The sequence below is a fragment of the Diprion similis genome, chromosome 5 (assembly GCF_021155765.1).
Source record: "Diprion similis isolate iyDipSimi1 chromosome 5, iyDipSimi1.1, whole genome shotgun sequence".
Taxonomy (NCBI): domain Eukaryota; kingdom Metazoa; phylum Arthropoda; class Insecta; order Hymenoptera; family Diprionidae; genus Diprion; species Diprion similis.
The window spans coordinates 6,145,357-6,167,275 of NC_060109.1; the positions used below are offsets into that span (position 1 = coordinate 6,145,357).

Sequence of the window (21,919 nt, forward strand, 5' to 3'; positions counted from 1 at the left end):
TCTCAAAAACAAAGTTTTCAATATGAAAGAGGTTTTCGTTCATTTCCTTGCCAAATTTTCGTTTCAGAATCCTACGAGTTTGAAGCAATGCAGAGCAAAATTTCACCTATCCAAAATTATTTTTGGAAATTCTCATGTAAAAAAATGGGGTCCAAACTCCCAGTCGAATTTCGGTTTTCGTTTGAACACTATTCATTTGACAGAACTGTTGTTCTGGAGCAATGTTTAGAACGTCTAGAGCAACTTAAAGCAGTCGTGAAAAATTTGATTTTTCAAAAATGGGGGGCTCGTGTAAAAAATGTTTTTTTTGTTCTCATTTTTTTAATTTTGGGTTTGCAGAAATACTTTTCTGGAGCAATGTAGAGCAGCTCTTGAGCAAACCAGAGCAATTCTCGAAATTCAAAAATTTTGAAAATTAGGGGCTCATCCCCCCCCTAACATCCCTTACCCGTCTACAAGCCCGTCACCGACCCGCACCTCCACTCCCAGGCGGCCGCGTGAATCGCTCCTAGGGAGCAGGGGAGAGTCCTGCCGTGCCGCATCTATAAACAGCCAGAGTTAGGTTCAAGATTTTTGTATTATTGTTAATGCTTCTTGTCATTCCCCCGTAAAATTCTCTGAGGTGACCGCCGCTACCGCCGCCACTGCCGACGCCTTGCACCAACTACCCTGCGCTGCCGTCGCGGGAAACCGGAGGGACGACTGGACGACCGGCGCGGAGTTCGAAGCCCCGGACCCAGTAGTCGCTCTGTTGCTTGCGTGATCATCAATGTCGCCAAAGACATCTTGCTGCTGCCGCCCAGGGGTCGAGTTGCCTCCACCTGAGTCCCCGCCAAGCCCGGCCTTGCCACCCGGCACCCAAAGACAACAGAACTCAGCCTCCCCCTGGGTACTCCGATGCCAAAGGGACGCTTCCGCGTTCGAACTGACCGCTCTCGCAACCCGCAGCACAGCGCGGCGAACAGACCGGCTGCCTAGGCTCTCGCCGGTCTTACGGCAAAATTCGCCTACCAACCCCCCCCCCCCCCCCTCCCGTAGCGCCGCCGTGGGATCGCGTTCATCGCGAGCGGGCGTCCACCTCACTCTCCCTTGCGCTGCGCTGCTAACTGCCACGCTCGTGTCAACTTAGTGTACTTTGTTAGAATTTGCTGCCATTGCATTGAAACTGTTATACTAAATTGTGCCGACCCTTCCGCTGTCCATACGACGTATTGCTGCCGTTCCAAAGAAGGGAAAGCTGTATTTGCTGTAGAAAGGTAGGCTGACGTCATCCCGAATCTCGCTGGCTAACTCATAGTATCAGCCTCAGACCATTTTTCCCTTAGCAACAGGTTGCCGGCCGGCTTCGGTCGGCCATTTTAGGTGTGCAAGCCCGCGAACCTCGTGGTAGCTGAGCTTTTCTATTTAATTGTACTTTTGATATTGTTTGCTGCTTTGTTTTATTATTATTGTAAGATGCTCTGGTTGTTCATTCGGTGATTTTCTGCCGTCTAAGATTAACGAATAATTTGTAATAGACCGAGTACCGTGCCGCTTCCCGGCCGCGTACTAAGTACATGAGTGCGAGAGAGAGAGAGAATCCGTGAGTGAGTGTGTGCGCTTGTGCCGTTGTTGCCGAGCGTAACTACCACCGTCAAGCAGCGACAGGCGACCGTGCCGATACATTGTAGACAAGCGAAAGAGGATAATCTTATGCCTGTCAGAACGTTAAACTGCTAGCGAATTTGCTTTTTCAATTGTTTCGTATTGTTATGAGTTCTGGAATTGTTAACGAATTTGCTTAGCTACGAATCTGTAATTGTATGTGATATTGAACTGTTAACGAATTTACTCCGCTTATTATTCGCTTAGCTTGGTCGCTTGCCGCTTACTGCTTCTAGCCTATATCGCTTGATTTTGCCGTGTTATATTGAATTGTTTAATTTTGTTGCGATGTTATGTTTTATTTTTAGTTAAATTGTATTGAAGCGTACCGCCACCAATGATACCGCTTGCCGTGTAAATCTTTTATTTTTGATGTGCCTTCTCCCTTGCCGTATCAGCGTTGCTTGTTATTAAATGCTGGTAATTACATCTACAATCATTTGATTGTCATCTATACTATCTCACCTTTGCGGCCACGTTCCCCTTACCGCTAGGTAGTCGGTTGTCCTTGCTTGCCTGCTCTTGTTGTGGTTTTGCTTTCGGGATTCAGTTGTTGTGAATTTGGTTCGCCGTTCGAGTCGCCGAACGATTACTATAGTCGAGGTAGTTTTGAAACTGGTAAGAGTATAGTCTCTTACGGCTCTCTCGAGCCTGGCGCCCAACACCCGTTTTTGCAGTGCCGCTCGACATTATTCCATCTTTCTACTGCTGTTTCGGAGAACGCCATTTTTGTAAACGAGCCTCTGTGCCGACCCCGCTTTCCCCCGGGTGAAGCAAAAAGCACGTTACAGTATATATATCGAAACGGTATACATATATACATATGATGGAACGGTGGATATATTTTGGCGGAAGGCCGGACAGGCGATTTTATGGCGTAATATAGATATATGTTGCTGGCATAATCTATTTACACTTTCAAACTACGAGTTAATAGTCGCACCTATTAATCGGACGAGTCTGAGCTAGGGCTGGAGTAGCGGAGACTGGTTTAACAATGGGTCAAACGGCCCTCCATAAGAGTTTGCTCGCGGTACCCTTCGTGTGAGCAGCATGCGTGCCTGGCGGGCACTTAGGGGCTGCGCGCGGCTCTCGGGGTTGCGCGCGGCTCGCGGGATTGCACGCGGCCCGAAGGGTTCGGGCCCTAGTGACGAGGGGGCGGCAGCGGGTCGATTTTAGGAATCGGTTAATGGGTAAACAGGTGTTGGGCCCGACTGCCGATTGCCTCATCACAAATGACTTCTATCTACTTAGGAAAGCACGGTATTATTGGCAATACTCTTTTCACTCGAAAGGAACTTATGACAGCACTCCAAGCTTTCGATGCCCATAATAATAACCTATAAAAATACGCTAATACCTATTTAGGAGGAAAATTACGAGCAATTCGTTGAAATTGGCGATTTAACGATAACCACAGACAGAGGAACTCAGAAAAGGAACCATGGGTGATAATCCAGAATACCCCGGTACCCGTAAGGATAAATCATACTTGTGTAACACTGAACGCAACATATGCTTTGAAATTAGTAGGTAAGAATGTTTTAAGAGAAGTCACGTTTCCTCAACTGAAGCAGATAACCAATCATTTTATTGCTGATTACCGTGACGTCGGGCATCACAACGATACCATAGAACTTTGCGAAAAATTAACCGACCCTATACCAGGAGAATGCACGTTCAGTCGTTTTCTCGTAACAGACATTGCTTACGTAAGTACGCAAGGTTCACAAATAATCTTAAGCTCTAAACCAATTAAGGTAAGCGTAACATGCTCTCCAATGCAGAGATTTATTATTCAAATTGTCGAGCTATCCCTCGTAACCAGGAATCAGAGTTGTGAACTTCATACTTTGAAAACGCGAGTCAAATTGATCGTAGAATACGTGATTTCTCAATTACTAGAAATACATACGAATACAATATCTCTGTTACATAAAGGCTATTGCCGGATAAGAATAGTGATTTGGCCCACGAAATATTTTTGGCTGATAATGGTTTTATTATGTTGATAGAATCAAAAAAAAGTGCTCCACACAAATTTTGGCCCACTCCCCCCTTCTGCTGGCCTTATCACCCTGGAAAACCCAATTTTTCGGCTTTATTTCGCAACTTATTACCAAGTCGACCAATCCTTACGAAAAAAATGCGATATATAGAAGAAGCAAAGTTCCTTCAACTTGATTTTTTCAGTTTTTTTCACCCCCCCTATCCGTCCAAAAAAATTCTAAACTGTTTAATCATTTTCTCGACAACTAAAGTAAACGCGGATGTCACATTTATACCATAAGTATATTTTAACTTGACAAGCACACTCTATTTTTTTGATATTTTACAAATTGGCGAACACACTGAAAATAACGAAAAATCGTTATTTTCCTTAATTTCGGCTGTTTTTACGATTCGCTTTACTTTGAATGATGAAAAACGATTTTTTCAACTTAAAAAACATTGACACAAATATTTTTTCCCCAGTATAATACTCACGCGACGAATTACACAAATATTTATATATGTATGTTTTGAAATACATGACGAGGTATTATTGCATATTAACTTCCTTTGAAGTGAAACTTCTTTTCTGGCACCATACCACCGTCTGCGAGGCCTGAGCTCGGCAAAAACAAATTTTTTATGGGAGTGCGCTCACTATTCAGCGGCGAACCGCGCCGAAACTATACGAAAGGGTACGAATGAAGATTGTTGGTAAGGCTCAGTTCACAGTGGTAGATGTAGCGTATGCTGGCTTCTAGAAGAAGCGTACAAGTCACGTATTACGTTCTAGTGTATGTAGTACAACAGTACAACCGATTTTTAGGCAGATTGTACTGAAGTGTGTGTGTGCGTGTGTGCGTGGGTGCGTGTGTGCGTGTGTGCGTGTGCGTGCGTGTGCGTGCGTGTGCGTGCGTGTTCGTGTGTGTGTATGAAAATATGGAAAACACAGTGTGTACAAAATGTTTGATTGAACGTTTTTCCTGTTAAAAAAAAATCGTTTCTGGTCCTTTAAAGTTAAGCAAAGTGTAGAAACAGCTGTAATTGAGGAAAATAACGTTTCTCTTTAATTTTAAGTGTGTTCCACCAATTTGTAAAATATAAAAAAAATATACTGTGTTCGGCAAGTTAAAACACACGTAGGGTATAAATTTGACATCTACGTCTACCGTAACTGTCGAGAAAAAAATGTTTAAACAATTCAGGGATTTTTTTGAATGGGAAGGGGGGGTGAAAAAAAACTGAAAAAAATTACGTTCAATGAACTCTATTTATTCTATACGACGCATTTTTTTCGTTAGGGTTGATTGACTCGGCGATAAGTTACGAGATAAAGCCGAAAAACTGGGTTTTCTACGGTGGTAAGGCTAGCAGAAGAGGGGAGTAGGCCAAAATTTGTGTCGAACACTTTTTTTTTATTCTACTAACATAATAAAACCATAATCAGCCCAAAATATTTCGTGGGCCAAATTGCTATTCTTATCCGGCAATAGCCTTTGTAACAGACCGAAAAGTTGTATATCGCCATGTATTCACCTTGGATAATCTCAAGGAGCAAGAACAAGGTATTTTGGACTTTGATAGTATCCTCGCGATTAACGAAGTGACCCTTACGGTCAATGATACTCGGGCTAACTCGAAAGTATATGGATCCGATCAATTGCTGCCATTACTGGAACAATATCCGCCTTGTCTATTTTACTCCTACTGTGGAAATCTAATATACCCACCTATATCTTAGTGTTATTTAGATATTGTTGCCGTGAGAATCCCTCTGCTCTGGACGTTATAGAACGTAAGCAATTAAAGCGCAAAATTGAGGAACAGGCTAAACGTAGAGTCCTACGAGAGATCAAAAACCGTAGAGACGCGTCTTTGTCTTCCTCGGGGGATGTGATAGAACTTGAGCCTTTTCTATCCTCTCGTAGGAACCTGTAGGAGCTTGGCATTGTTTCATTGATTCATCACTGACGATGCATCGCATAACCGCGCTCAAATTACGCGATTCTATGCATTTTATATGCTCTTACGCCGCGCCCGGTGAGAAGCCAGGTAGCCAATCTCATTACAACCTCCCTGTGTGATGCACGCATATTTTGACCTGTTAGCCTATACATAGATCTAACACTATTGATTAAAACTCTCATTTTTGTTCTAAATTCGTACCCAATTGTTTGGGAGTTTCAATATATGGTATGGGTAAGGGTTTTGTCAATAACGGGATGAAAAGACAGGATCAAACTACTATATCTAAGCGAATTTATTAAGTACGCAGAAGAATATAGAAGAACTTAAAGTGTAATCTACGTCGTTTTTTTACTTAAGACGCACTTCACTATGCCGCCGAAAAGACTGCCGGGTGAGCTGCCAGGTTGACAGCCCCCTCTCTCACTCGAGCGCGTACAGCGTCGCTGCGAGCGCTCATACGCATACGATTCACGTACTCACGTCGTTCGCATGCATACACTCTATTTTTTGTTCTTTTTTGCGTTTCTACAATTGTATTTTTAATAAACAGTATAATACACTGTTCATCTCAGTGTGTAATTCTATCCGCTATTTAGAATCGTCCTCACACACGCACTTATACTCGCGTGCAATGTTTAGCTGTCCATCTCTACCTCAAATCTCACCACTTGCTGGTGTCACGTCTGGAAACAGATCAGCTGTGTATTTCATGTACTATCTAATGTGGCAAAATCACATCCGTGTATTATCTATGTATTCTTTCGCCTATGTAAACCTCAGTTGTCTAACCGTTCTCTTGCGATACGGTTCGTATCGTGCATCAATCTCAATAAAGCATCCCGTTTATTGTTAATCAAAATTTCTATCGATAATCATCATCCTGCTTCTTCACTATAGTTGATTATCACTAAGTCGCGGATCCTACGTCGATGATCCAGTGTCTTTTGCTATCTCTCCAAACACTAGTAAACATATTTTTCCCATCTCTTGATTTCGGCTTTCTTGATCACTTATTCAATGCTCGAAGAACCCGTATTTGATTTCCATAAGTGTTACAGTACTATTTCCATCGCGAGGGACAATCAGCCTCGTCCAGAGCCACGGAAACCCTTGCACGGTAAATAATTGCTTACAAAACACGCAATCTTAATGTTCAGTACTAGGCTACACAAAACATATAACCTTGATCGGGTCAATCTTTACTCTTGTTCGTAGCAACAGGATTCAAAGCCCTTTCTTAGACTCAAGTCACAATCTTGACAGTTACCATTTCAGAAGCTTTTAGGGAACCACACGTTAATTCTAGTGACCAGCACTAACCGACAGTTGATAGCCCTTTGAATCTTTCAATCTTTTTACTACCGCTCGATCGACCCAATCTAAAACGCGCAAATTCACACCTTCGCAAGCCTTTCTAACAGTGAGATAAAACGGTCAGTAAACTCTTAACTCTTGATTATCCGTGACTCACTTCCCAAAATCTGATAACTATCTGACAAATTAGAATATAATTAGATTTCACTGGATGTTATGAAATCTGGTTCGATCTAATGTTGATCAATGTAGTTTGAGAGACCCACGAACTCACCACCAGCAGTAACACAAGCACAACCTTAACGTGAGTCGAGCGTAATCACCAAATTCTGCGAATGAAAACTTGTGCATGTGTTGGCACTGGTGGTGTGCGCGCAGGTGATCAGAGTGAAACTTGGGCAATTAATGCCTTATTTTAGCAAAAAGTGTAGCGTCTTTTTACTTTTTCAAAATTTTGCAAAAAATTTTACAGATTCTTCACTACCCACAGAAATTGGCCAAATTTACATAGTTGCACTGAATGGATTGAACTATCCGGTATGATGCCACTTGGCGGTGATAAAACACATTTTGAGCCCTGTCCCATGAGATTTGATAGTGAAGTGACGAAATGGCAGCTGATCTGGTTTTCGATTATAAAGAACACCGAAATATCATTTTGGTGACATTTGTTGGTAATTTTTTAGCGACGTTACACGCATACATTACCAGCATTTTTTTTCCAAATTTTGAGAATGTAAAAAGACGCTTTACTTTTTCCAGAGTAAGGCATGAACTTCCCAAGTTTCACTCTGGTCGCTTAAGCGGTATAGGAGTTTTGCATCCCCACGTTTTCGAGGTGTACAACGCGTCTTTATAAGCACCTCAATTAGTCTGAGACTTGTGTCTGATGCGAATCTCGATTTAATTCTGTATCCTATATTGCTTGTATCCAACGAAGTGGAGTTCAATCGAATGCAAAAATGAGAACAAGCCAAACCTCGAAACTGCTGTATCCTGATATTATTCAGGTTATATTATTCGTTCATTCAGTTGAACTTTTGATAAATTTGATAGGGATTCAAGCGATATGTAAAATGATATTCATAATAGTATGTATCAAGTTAAAATAAATGAAATTTGACTTACCAAGCATGCCAGCAGGGAAATGTTGTGATGTTTGTAAATTTTCTATAACACTCTGTGTCACAACCCAAACGTAATTTTCGCCTGTGATTTTTCGCCGTCTCGCTTCTTTTAGTATCTGGATAGCTTCATCGCGTGTCGAATAAAGCAGTATCACTCTGGATTCGCTGTTCACCAGCTCTGATAAATCCTCCGGTCTCGTCACCAATACAGCGTTCAAAATTGAAAATTTGAAAGTGTCCTGCATGTCGGAGATTCGCTCTCGGACAGCTTGAATGAAATCATCATGTCCGGCAATCTGCGAGGTCACGACGCTAAATTGATGCCATTTGTATCTCTCCAGAATGCTCAACATAGCTGCGGTTTGATGTTCAAGTGACGGAGCCAGTTGCAGCTGTAAGCTACTTTGCGATGCTTTCTGAAATGGAAAATCAATCTGTTATGGAAGCTTCAACAAATAACTCAATTGACGTTAAGCGATGTTTTGGATACGAAAGAAAGTGGAAAAGATAGTGGGGATTCTCATACAGTGTTATCATGGAAATTTTTATTTTGCAATCGGAAATATTTCGCGCTCTAATTATATGGAGTTGTGCATGTGAGGAATCACAGCCATGGAAATATTCGTAGTAGGTATCTGAAAATCAGCCATATTCTAGTGGTAGCCGCAGGAATGCTTTTACAGGAACGGAGAACCTTTAATGAGAATTTTATTACGTCTATATACATCTTAGATGGTCTCGACTTCAAGTCCTCTGCAGAGAGCGTCATCAGATACAGTCATGCTAATCAAATGTTTCTAAAATATAATTACCTACAGAAGGCTTACACCACTAGTGTGATGAAATAACTACTCAACACTTAATAAAGGTTTGACATCACCAGGAAATACTGGATGAGCAAATAATTATCATAACAGACGAGGACATGAACTTATCTACTGAGATTTGTCGATGAATTATCAATGTGAATTCCATTTGTCCTAGGACATAACTATAGGTGTAGAATAATTGACTCATAAACAGAGCTTTATATCAGTAACTTTCATTGATGAATGTCGCACAACTGATTAATTCATTCAAAGTTGATCCTGATACACAAGGCCCTTCCGTACGTTACCGTTGAGATTTTTGTTTTGTTTCGTGGTTATCTACGTGTCCATTCTGACATTAGAAGCAGGAAGAAATATTATGAACTCGTATTTACACAAAGATTCTAATAGTAAGGTGGACGTCAGGTCAACCGACCGTAGAATGTTGCGTTGGCATAAAAGACTACGAAACAGAAGGCGATGAGTTTGGATCTCCAACGCACCGAATAGAATCTCAGCGAAAACTCCCAAAAATTGTAAGATGGATAACGTCAAGCAGGTGCAAAATCGGTAAACGGAGGTTTGATTTCGGTCCAGCTGCACCTGAGTAAGATTTTATGCAGTTTTCCTCCCGACAAATGCCGGTGTTTTCATGAAACCCCCGAAGATGGCTCAGGCACATGAGGATGGTTACTAGCCCATCTTACCTCCATCGTGGAAAAGGTAAACGCTTGCATGGATATATCGGAAAGGAATCAAGGGTTCGGGTGTAATTGTTATTATTGTTGTCGGCGTTGTTTTTGTTGTCATCGTCGTCGTCGTCGTCGTCGTCGTTGTGGTTGTCGTTGTCGTTGTCACTATCATTGTTTTTGTTTTCATCGCAATTGTCACCGCTCATTAGGCACCGGCACTGTAAAATGTTACCAAATGTCATCTAATACATCCCAATGGAACTAGTATAGTTTCATTATGCATAAGAGTTAAAACAACGTCAGACAAAATTTACGGACATTGCATTCAACGGAGCAGCTTTGCAAATTTGTTGGATTCGAAAAAAAATATGAAATATCGACGGCAGCGGAATAGCAGGAGGCGGAAAAAATAGAAAAAGCAGATGGAGACTAGCAAAGGTAGAGCAGAAGTGTACATGACAGCTAGTGTATCTGAATTACCATGTGCCATGGCAAGTAGGAGATAATACCGACTTGGGGTCGGTAAGTGGATTACGGATATCGATTCGTGGTGACTAGATTCTTAATATTGATTGGTGTGTAAGCCAGAGAGCTTAATTGATTACAAGCGCCAAGTTTGACTTATTATTTACTTGGATCAAACTACATCGGAGGGTAATAACATTGATATTGTGACCATCATATTTTCTTACTCAAGGTTTTCACGGATTGATCTCTTCCACTCCTCCTCCTTTAAGATTAACACGACAATCTTTTTTCAGTAGCCGCGCTGCAGTCCATAAACACACGGCCCTCGGCCCGGCCTCAGAGAAGGTAAAATGAAAAGCTTCGTGTTACCATAAACGTTTACACCTAAATTACTGTGATCTCAATTTTAATTTCTTGCGAGATTACGTAAATAGTGAAAGTTATTCATGGCCACCCAACAGACTTCGACTTGTCAACTTTCGCAGCCCGATTGTAATTTTTTTATCTTAATTACTTTTTCTTTCGTTAAACTTATATTTTTGAACTTTTGCACGTGTTGAGTGATGCAAACTGTTCAAGAGCATATTCAAATGCGCAGGCAAGCGCGCCAAGCGTGTGTGTGTGTGTGTGTGTCACGAGGATTAGCGGATCAGCTGTCCTCAGTGTTAGTCTTTGAGTGCACATCTATCACGATACAACGTTGTCTATCGTCTACAGTCGCTCTGTGTATATCTTAAAATAAAGTCGATTTTCTATTCACGTTTCACGCATCTATATAATTCATGCAAAATTTTTTTATAGAACCTCTCCTCTAGCATTTAATCAAGATTAAAACTTCATATCGCAACACAACCACCCGGCGTTTTTCGCCGACGATGGAAAGTGAAGTATTGTCATGTGTTTGCTGTACCATACATTCTACTGACTTGGTAACACCATGAGCCAGTAAACTGTATCAAGAAGATCGCACTTCTACCAGAAGGATATTGTAACAGTATCTTTAATCGGTATATGCGTGTTTAATCAACCTGTACAACGAGTCTCATTGTTATAGCAGTAGCGCTTTTCAATTTATTTCAAACAGGTTTTTGATATATTTTTTGTAATCACATCAGCAACAAAGCCTTCGAGTAGTGGACATTATCCACATTACACCAACTCAGTTAACCGCTTTCATACTACGATATTGAAAAATGCAGTTGCACAACTGCGCAAGTGCTATGTCGACTTATTATCATACATTGTATTCCGATTAATATACGTCGAACTGGAATTTATTTATGGTAAAAATTCCCCCACCTCGATTTCTATGGTTTTTCTAACCCAGCCGTACACCATTCAGTATAACGAACATTCTGCTGGTTCAGGTTTGAAGATCTGCACCATACAATTAGGTACTATCTATTCGGAATGATTGGACCTCAAAATATTCTTATACAACAACTAACCTTAGTTCAAGCAATCTTCATATCCGTACTCATACATGCAAATTTTATTATTATTTGCGGACGCAATTTCAGCACGAAATGCTGCCAAAGATAATGCATTTTTCCGCGACTTCGGTTAGATTCAAATGCAGAGTGGTCTATTTTTAGAGATGATCAACCGAACGCCGTCAGCATCTAGGAATGTGTGAACTTGCCATCGATACGCACTCTTGTTGTTTAATTAATGATACTAGAAACGACGAGTTAACGGTGCATATGAAAATCTATAATACCAAAGATACTCTGCCCGCGGGTCAAACTGACTAGTGGTAAACGCATCCGAATAATATTTAGTTCACCATGAATGGTTTGCCTGAATATTAACTCTTGGGTGACCGAAGAGCTCAATTCGTATTTCGAATATGAAAAATCCCAGGGGGCAAATCCGAGAGAAAACGTCAATCATTGCGAGAAACAATCGATTTACACCATATTGATGCAAAAAAAAAAAAATGCAGGAAGTTATCATAGTTCGGAATCATGAATTAATAAAACCCTCAAAAAACTTTTTATATGTTTTCATCATTCATTAAGTTGTAACGTTTAGTGAATAAATGAAAAATTCATTCATAAATCTTCTAAATCAAGAAATTTCATTTTCTTTTCTTCATTTGCTTCTTCGTTTTTCTTCATTTCATTCTTGTACTACCATAACATGATGAGTTGCACATCTTCCATCATAGGAGTCACAGTTCGAAAGTTTCCCCTAGTACATATCTCACAATGTTGCAAGTGATGAATAATCCAATTTCTGCATATCAAAAGCATTCAAGTTATCCGCATATTCCTTCAGGTAACGAATTTTTTCGAATCCCTTGATTAGCATACAAGGAGTTCTATGAGACGATTAAGCAAAATCTTTCTGAAGATTTTATTGTCATGGGGGTTTCTGACCCGAGCGGAGGTGTTCGCCACCCCACGCACACAGCTGAATATTTATTATTTTCACTTACCGTGAGGTAGTCGTGGAAAACAACAATGAAGTAAACTTGATTATAAGCACGATCTGCCTCAACTTGTCAGATGGAGGGTAACAATGCGAGAATCATGCATTACTCATAAATCATACAAAGAGATTGATTGATTGATTTATTTGGTATGCCCAAGCAAAGCTAAAGGGCAACATAATAGTTCCATGTGTACAGCTCATATATTCTGGTAGAAAAAAAATAATAACAATAATTAATTTTATCGCGAAATGCATTCTTAATAGCTATGTTGCTATTAAGCTTAACTCTCATACTTAAGCTATGTTGCTATTAAGCTCAACTCTCATACTCAATATTCATAATCCTTAATAATTAGGTCATATCATAATTTTTTTCACATAAACATGAACCATTCGTGTTTTCATCCTTGCTTAAATGCTTGAAGATAACCATTCAGTGATCTTTTGAAGATTTCCAATGATGAGGGCCTTGCAATATTACCCGGTGAAGAATGCCAAAAACATGTAGCCGCTAGATGGAAGGAATTTCTGTAAGTGGTGGTTCGGTGGGACGGAATATGAAAAATATCAGATGCTCTAACTAAACGGATGGATCGTCGCAATAAGGGATCAAGAAAGTTAAAATGCTCACGTATATACAATGCACATTGTAGATGGAAAATTTGATATACTTGAATACCAAAAAAATATCGCCTCTGGTTTATAACCGACAACCATGCTAACCGACGTCTATAGGGAGTAGCATGCAGCAGTTTACCAATCTCTGCAATATGGTATTAGGTTCGTCACCCAGTCCATGATAAACAAGGCAACAATAATCAATGTGAGGCAAGATTAGAGTCACAACGAGTTTTGTCCTCAGCTCAATCGACAGAGAATTTTTATCGAATTTCAATTTGTGTCGCGCAATATGTACAGTAATATTCATCGATGCATGCACTGTGGCTAACTTTATTTTTTTAACTTTTGCTTCTTTTCTACTCGTATTTTATGTGCCTATGGCCAGTGAAGCAGTCGTCATGAGAAATGGGAGAAACCACGACGACAGCTTCTCGGCGCTGTCATCCGTATAACCTCCAAGATCGCAAGGACACGAGTAACCTCTTTCACAAAGTGCATAAGCCGTCAATTGAAGACTCGACGGATGTTAAATATTTATACAGGTTAGCATATCACGGATGTCCTAATGCCCAGAACTTTTTCCCGACATCATGTTTATCGGTTATGAAAAGTTCTGGGCATTAGGATATCCATGATATGCTAACCTGTATAAATACTTAACATCCGTCGAGTCCTAAATTGACGGCTTATGCACTTTGTGAAAGAGGTTACTCGTGTCTTCACGATCTTGGAGGTTATACGGATGACAGCGCCAAGAGGCTGTCGTCGTGGTTTCTCCCATTTCTCCTGTGGACCGCTCCACCGGCCATAGGCATAGAAAATACGAGTAGAATAGAATCAAAAGTTGAAAAAATAAAGTTAGCCACAGTGCATGCAACGTACTTCCTGAAAGACACTCGAGACACGCTTCTTCCACGATTGGATAGATGAAAAAATAACACCCAGATTGCTCGCTTTGCTCACTAACGGTAGAAGTGTGTTATCCACAGTAAAATGTGGAAGAGATTTCAAGTCTATGTCACTGACATGAGCACTACTACCGAAGATGAGAACCTTGGATTTTGTAAGATTGAGCTTGAATCCGTTAAAATTAGCATATCTAGAAATCTCAACCGCATCCCATGATATTAAATCTAGACCACGATAGATATCCGCAGTAGTAATACAAGGGGAATTCTGCGTAGAAACACCTACGTTACCGGCGAAGCTCCGTCCCGGCATTTCTGACCCAAACCCTTAAAGGTTACCCCACCCTCGCAAGTTAAGACATGTTCTGTCGATCGAACGTCCGGTAAAAAAAATCCCTCAAATTAACATGATCATTGGTAAGAAATCCACCAAATTGGCATGAGCGTTGGTGAAAAATCCCCTAAATTGCCATAGTCTTATCCCAAAAGTGCTTTGTCAGTTACCATAAGTCTTCCTTCAGCAGATAAATTGCACTCTAAGTTACCCATGCTCATCGAACAGAATCAAGTAGCTGTTTTACAAAGGGCAACCGCAAACCCTCAACCGTTCAACCTCGAACCCTCGCATGTTTCGAGTTGAGCTCTCAGAAGGTTCCGTGAGTCATTTTCGGGAAGATCCTTTCTCGGAAAATCGAGTGGTTTCAAGGAGACATACGACGTTGGGAGAGTCATGCAACGACCCTGAACTGATTCTCGGAATTTTAGGCTAATAAACGATGGGTCCGAAGAGTTTCGACTTGCCGTTGAATTCTGGAAGGTTTTAGAGCTGTGAGAAAAACCTGTTCTAACCTTGAGCAAACTTGGGCTGACAAACGATGGGTCCAACGAGTTTCGACTTGACGTCGAGCAGCCTGTGGGTAACGGGTTTTAACACGACGTTGAATTCTGGAAGGTTCCAACGTAAATCTGAGACACCCACCGTCTGTATAAAATTGGTTAGCAGTTGAAACTTGGACGTCATTTATAATATCATTCTTCTGGGGTAAAGGTTGTGAAATTGTAATGGCACGTAATGACGATAATCAATTTATTGAGAAGGACGAGGAAATAATTATCGGTCTTTGCAACACAACGTTAGAGATTTCGCTGGAGTACCTTCGGTGGCTCGTTGAACGCATGCGGAGTTCTCGAGTCAAACCAAACAGAATACACGGGATAGATTTTCCAGATCATGACAAAACGATACAGGCTGGTTCCATTTCAAACCACCCAGCAAGGTCGGAACGAAAAATTCAAACGACTTGTAAATAATATATATGATTCTTTGGGTAATTTAAGGGGACCCGTATTTGGTCATTTTGCTCTGAAAAAATTTCATCTCTCTGCACGGCTATTACCATTTTTTGTCAAAAACTCGTTTTTACAGATTCCGTGAATTTACTGTTTTTTTTAAAGTGCTTTAACTTTTGAACGATTCAACGGATTTGGATGATTTTTTTCTCAAAATGTGCGTATTTTTATCTTCTTTCAGAAAATTATAAGTTTAGGGAGATTGACACAAAATCGCCGGAGTTATTCAACGTAATGTAAAATAATCCAAAAAAATTCAACTTCGATTTCCGGGAATTGCATATTTTTTTTTCTCTCACCAATTTTTTCTCGAATAGTTCTCTAAAGATACTAACTCTTTGCACAAGTTTCGTTAGCGGATTAGTTTTGTAAAAAGAGTTATGAATTTTTCAATATCACGAATTTTTTATATTTTCAGGTAGCTTATATTTTGTACTGTAAATCGATTTCTTTATGTCGCTACATTGTTTCTTTCTGTTTAATACATGTATACGACGAAATAAGTGGGTAGGAAAAGTATGAAAAATCCATTTAAAAATAAAACTATATTAATCCCAAAACAGTTCAATATTACAATAAACATGAATTCACTATAACTATGTTTGAAGCATCTTATCGTCGATTCATTCAAATTGTTGCTTCTTTAACCCAAGGGTGCTGACTCGTTCTTGCAGTAAAGATACAGTTCGTATCTATATCTGTTTTCCAGACGTGAGTCTTGTGAATGCCTTTGATTGCTTCCACTTTTTACCATTCTTCTGTTTTACTCTCGCGGAATAGCTGTAATTCTTCGGGTCTAATCAGACAAAGTTTAATAGCTAATGTATATTTTTGCACTGTTTCGACAAACGAAGATGCGTTTTGGATGGCTTCAATATGTATATGTATATTTCTTGAATATACATATTGAAGCAATATACATATACATATTGAAGCCATCCAAAATGCGTCTTCGTTTGTCGGAACAGTGCAAAAATATACGTCAGCTATCAAACTTTGTCTGATTAGACAATTACGAAAGAATTACAGCTATTCCGCGAGAGTAAAACAGAAGAATGGAAAAAAGTGAAAGCAATCAAAGGCATTCACAAGACTCACGTCTGGAAAAAAAATATTGATACGAACTGTACCTTTACTGCAAAAACGAGTCAGCACCTTCGGGTTGAAGAAGCAACAATTTAAATGAATCGACGATGTATGAGATGCTTCAAACATAGTTATAGTAAATTCATGTTTATTGTAATATTAAACTGTTTTGGGATTAATATAGTCTTATTTTTGAATGGGCATTTCAAACTTTTCCCACCCATTCATTTCGTCGTATACATGTATTAAACAGAAAGAAACAATGTAGCGACATAAAGAAATCGATTTACAGTACAAAATATAAGCTACCTGAAAATATCAAAAATTCGTGATATTGAAAAATTCATAACTCTTTTTACAGAACTAATCCGCTAACGAAACTTGTGCCAAGAGTTAGTATCTTTAAAGAGCTATTCGAGAAAAAATTGGTGAGAGAAAAAAAAAATATGCAATTCCCGAAAATCGAAGTTGAATTTTTTCGGATTATTTTACATTACGTTGAATAACTCCGGCGATTTTGTGTCGATCTCCCTAAACTTATAATTTTCTGAGAGAAGATATAAATACACACATTTTGAAAGAAAAATCACTCAAATCCGTTAATTCGTTCAAAAGTTATAGCACTTTTTAAAAAAAACAGTAAATTCACGGAATCTGTAAAAACGAGTTTTTGACAAAAAATGGTAATAGCCGTGCAGAGAGATGAAATTTTTTTAGAGCAAAATGACCAAATATGGGTCCGCTTAAATTACCCAAAGAATCATATAAATTATTTACAAGTCGTTTGAATTTTACGTCCCGACCTTGCTGGGTGGTTTGAAATGTAACCAGCCTATAATAACACTATAAAATCTTGTTTCTAAGAATTTTGTAAAAATATCAATATTTGAATTGATATATTTTTATATTTTCAGATACCAATAAGTTCTTGGTCAAGCAATTCTGAGCCAGTGACTCGTACTACTTCTTTTGAATCAAAAGCAATATTAGCTGGAGATAGTGTACTTAATAGCTCTTCAGAATCTCAAACATCGTCAGAAGACTCTATGACTAAAACTACTGCTGGTAGACCTCAAGATACGTCGATGGTAAGAGAAGCTATTGAAGATGAAAAGTATAAAAGAGAATTAAATGACGATGGCCATGGATTGCATACACATGAAAAGACAGAATCATCAAAATCTAACACCGAAAGTAATCAGTTATTAGGCCAATTTCATACTGAAACAATGATTGATATTGGTGGTAAGATTTTTTGTACAAAGAGAAAATATGACCAAGGCCGCAGCAGTGGAGATGCTACGACAATGGAACGACATTTAATTGACGGCATTTTTAAACGAGAAGCTATTCTTCGATGCACTCTCACGGCACATTCTGCTCGAGCTCAGGTTGCAGAGAAGCGAATGGAAAAAGTTGACGCTATGGATTTTGAAGCGAAGGAACAAATTATAGGTAAGATGATAAAGATTTTTACAAATAAGACATTATAATGTTAAAACTAAAAGGATACCAATGACAATGGGCATTTTAAATTGATTATTTGATTTTTTGGTCTAAATCTTTTATTTTTATAGATATTCATTAAATTTATTAGCATTTGAAACAAAATTCATCGAAAATGCTAGTACATTTAAAAAACATGACAAGTTTTTAATGAAATTAATGAAAATAAATTTAATTTCAATCCGATTTCTTAATATTATATCACTGCATAACATGTACAAAATATTTCAGAATGTGTTTTGAAAGAGGCGAAGAGCAAGTGCTGGAAAAAACGAGACAAGAAAAATACTGAATCAAGAGATTATTTGAGGAGTGACATCGAGCGAACTATGACACAGCGTATTGGAGAAACAAAACGCGAAGTCGCCAAAAATATCGAACTAAAAAAACAGTTGGATCAATAAAAATAGTTTGATTTTTTCCCAGAATACATAGGTTGATGAGAGAAATTAATGACACGGGGGTCAGGGCGGCTAGGTGGTCTAGTGGAGTAAGTCTCCGGCAAAGCATCTCTAGATACCAGGTTCGATTCCTGGCTCCGTCGTTAATTTTTCAAGTCAACCAATTAATATTCGAAATTACATTTTTCTAGATAACCAACATCGCATCTTTCGATATGACTTCTTCATATCCTCTTTGGACGGCCGGGTCCGTTCTAACAGGCTGAGTAGTGATACCGAGTTACACTCTCAGTCACACACTTGTAGCTAGGGAGGCGAAGAGGGGATTTTTCGGGCATACTCGAGCGCGGCAGTTTAAGATATGAGAGATACCTTAGACCTAATAGAACAACTTTGGAAAGTATTAGCTCTATATCTAGTGACGCGCGCCTAGGATGGACGATCAGATTAGTAAAAAAAAATCGATAGTCTGAAATACTCGAGCGCGTCAGATTAAGATATTGGGGGTTGATTTTAGTGTTTCAAGACTAAATTTAACTAATCTGACGATAAGTCCTTGACGCCGCAGAGTTATAGGGTCGCGAACTTGTAAAAAAAAAAACGTTAATCCGGCGTTCTCGAGCGCGATCAATTTTTTTTTTATTTTGAAGAATATAATCTAAAACTTACTAAAAATACAAAATCTGCCGGTTTCCGCTGTAACGGATAACTCTCCTTACTGATTTAAATATTAATAAGAATAAAAAAAAAAAAAAAACATAAAAATTAATAAATAATTACTGATGGCTAAAATCTCTATTTATGACGTGTTTATAAAAATGTGTAAACGGTGTAAAGTTACAACAAAAATGTAAAATAAAATAAATAGAGATGTATAAATTAAAACAGAAAAACAAAAAGGTATATAATAAAATAAATGTAGATGTAAAAATAAAAACAAATAAATAAATAAATAGTAAATAAATATAGACGTATAAAATAAAAACTTATCCTAGAAATGGCCAATAATTCTGTCTCGTCATTTTCCTCTGATAACAATTTGCTCTCCGTTTTTTGTGCCTCACTCCTCTTTTATTTAAAAACACATGACCTGTGCGGTTTCGTAGTTTTTTATTTATATAGATACGTCGTGACGAAAGGGTCTGCTGATTCCGAACGCTTTTCGAATTGTAACTAAAATACGTATCTTTCACACCCTTTTCGAAATAATGCGTGTTCGTACTTATCAAGTCAACGGAGGAGTGTCAGGTTTGGTCACGGCGGAAATTATCGACGTACAGATCTGAGGTCGAATTTGTTTGGTCGATAACCCGGTCGAATAAGTTCTGGGGCGGGCTTATTTGAATGGTACACCGCATGACTGGAAGTGTGGAGGAGCCATTTCATCTTCCGAAAAACGCGTTGCAGCATGTAAGTCGCGAACGTGTTATGTATGAGAATAAGGAGAGACACAACGTTATTTCATCATTCACATTTATTTCGTAACGGTGTTTACATCGCCGTTCCCGAGACGAGACTCTATCGTCCTCAAGCTCGGGCAAGACCCACAGGTATTTAGTCAGAATGTAGATATATAGCATCCCTCCCCCCTAGTGTGAGACATATGTTGTTTTTCACAACTAAACAAAATATTTTTGGAGAGCGGAAGAAAGAACAGAAAAAAAATTTTTTTAGTATGCAATGAACAAAATTTAAAGAATTGAGAAGGAAGAGAAAACTACAAAAATCTCAAATTTTTTGTTTTGCTTCGAAGTGGATAGTGAGTTTGGTTTTCGTCCATTGGTTTCTTTTTTGGCGTCGACAGTGTTTTGGGCTCACTTTCTGGTCCGGTCTTGATCTTGTTGAGTTGGTTCACGTGACGTCTGTGTACCAGCCCAGTGTTTCGTTCTCGTACCTGGTATGACAGGGGGCCAGTTTTTTTTATAATGATTGCTCGTGCTCATTTCGGCCCCGTTTTGCTCTGGTATATCCTCATGCAAACCGTCTCGTTTATCTTGAATTTTCTTGTACCAGCCCGAGTCTCCGCCGACGTCGTGTTTTTTTCTTCTTTATTTGGTTTCATTATGTCCAGTGGAATGTGCAGTTTTCGGTTCATCATTATCTCTGCTGGTGTGAGGCCTGTTGTTGCTGAAGGAGTCGTGTGTTGTTTCAACAAAAATCTGCTTATTTTTTCTTCCCAGTTTCCATCGGCGAGAACTTTAAGGTTACGTTTGGTTGTTTGCACAGCGCGTTCCGCTTGTCCGTTTGCCGCCGGGTGATACGGAGCAACGAAAACCTGTTTAATTCCATTTTTTTTTGTAAATTCCGCCATTTCTGCTGATTTAAATGACGTGTCATTATCCGAGACGATTGTTTTTGGTGTGCCGAAGGTGGCAAAAAGTCTTCTTAGTTCAATAATTACTCTTTTTGACGTTGTCGAGGAGACTTTGGAAACTTCGATCCATTTTGACGTTGCGTCGACTACAATCAGGAAAACTTGTCCTCGGAATGGTCCAGCAAAGTCAATATGAAGCCTAGTCCACGGGTTTTGCGGGATTTCCCAATTTTCGATCTGTGCTCGGGGCGGGTTGTTTTTAGTTTCTTGGCAATTGTCGCAGTTGCTGATCATTACTTCGATGTCCTCGTCGATCCCGGGCCACCATGCGTACGATCGGGCAAATGCTTTAGTTGCCACCACGCCGCAGTGATTTAAATGTAAGTATTTTAATGTGTCGCGTTGCAGTTTCTTTGGTACTACCACCCTTTCACCTCGTACTATGCAGCCTTCTTGGATTGCCAGTTCGTTTCGTTTCAACCAGAAGTTCCTCATCGACGATGAGGTGTTTTTTGGCCATCCTTTTTTTATATAGGTTTTCACCCCCTTTAGCATCTCGTCGTTTTCTGTTTCTTCTTTGATGTCTTTGACTGAGATCGGATTCCTTGAGGTACCTTCTAGCATAAAAATGTTTGCTGTGTCATCATCTTCTGTAGCTTCTTCTGGAAGTGGAAACCTGGATAGCATATCAGCATTTCCGTGCTTTTTTCCAGGTCGGTGAATTAGTTCGTATTCATATGCTGACATAGTTATTTTGTATCTTTCGAGTTTAGGTGAGAGTTTTTGTGTGTTTTTATTGTTCTTCTTGAAAATGCCTAGAAGCGGCTTGTGGTCCGTGATCATTTTGAATTTTCTGCCTGCCAAATATTGATGGAAATGTTCGGTGGCCTTGATCAGCGCCAGCGCCTCGCGTTCAATTTGTGAGTAATTTCTTTGGGTTTTTGTTAGGGTCTTCGAGCTGTATTCGATTACTTTTTCCGATTTGTCGGGCATTTCGTGAGCCAGAACTGCTCCGATTCCGATTGGCGAAGCGTCAGCTGAGACAACGAGTGGGAGTTTGTCGTCGTAGTGCGTTAAAACTTCCGATCCCATCAATCTTCTTTTGAGTTCTTCCAAAGCTCTTTATTCTGCATCTCCCCAAGTCCATTTTTTTCCTTCGTCCAATCGTCGGTGCAAGGGCTCTGCAATTTTTGCGCGGTTTTTTATGAACCTCCCGTAAAAATTTATTCCTCCTAGGAACACTTGAAGTTCTTTTTTGTCTTTTGGTGCGGGTATTCGTTGAA

General features: G+C 39.6%; 1 protein-coding gene and 2 long non-coding RNA genes across 3 annotated transcripts in view; 1 reads left to right on the forward strand and 2 right to left on the reverse strand.

Annotated features, from left to right (window-relative positions):
* On the forward strand, positions 1–18,480 carry LOC124406403. The gene is made up of 3 exons (XR_006929220.1): positions 1–13; positions 8,401–8,405; positions 18,348–18,480. It is a non-coding gene; the product is annotated as an uncharacterized LOC124406403 (long non-coding RNA).
* LOC124406401 (glutamate receptor ionotropic, NMDA 2B-like) overlaps positions 1–21,919 on the reverse strand; it is a 491,146-nt gene that overhangs the window by 400,335 nt on the left and 68,892 nt on the right. Inside the window, 1 exon segment of the mRNA XM_046881810.1 lies at positions 8,047–8,461. Coding sequence (XP_046737766.1) covers positions 8,047–8,461 — 415 coding nt within the window.
* The window catches only part of LOC124406402, an 18,911-nt gene continuing 15,359 nt past the window's right edge, over positions 18,368–21,919 (reverse strand). Inside the window, exon 3 of the long non-coding RNA XR_006929219.1 lies at positions 18,368–18,509. This is a non-coding gene — a long non-coding RNA (uncharacterized LOC124406402). The remainder of the gene's footprint in view (positions 18,510–21,919) is intronic.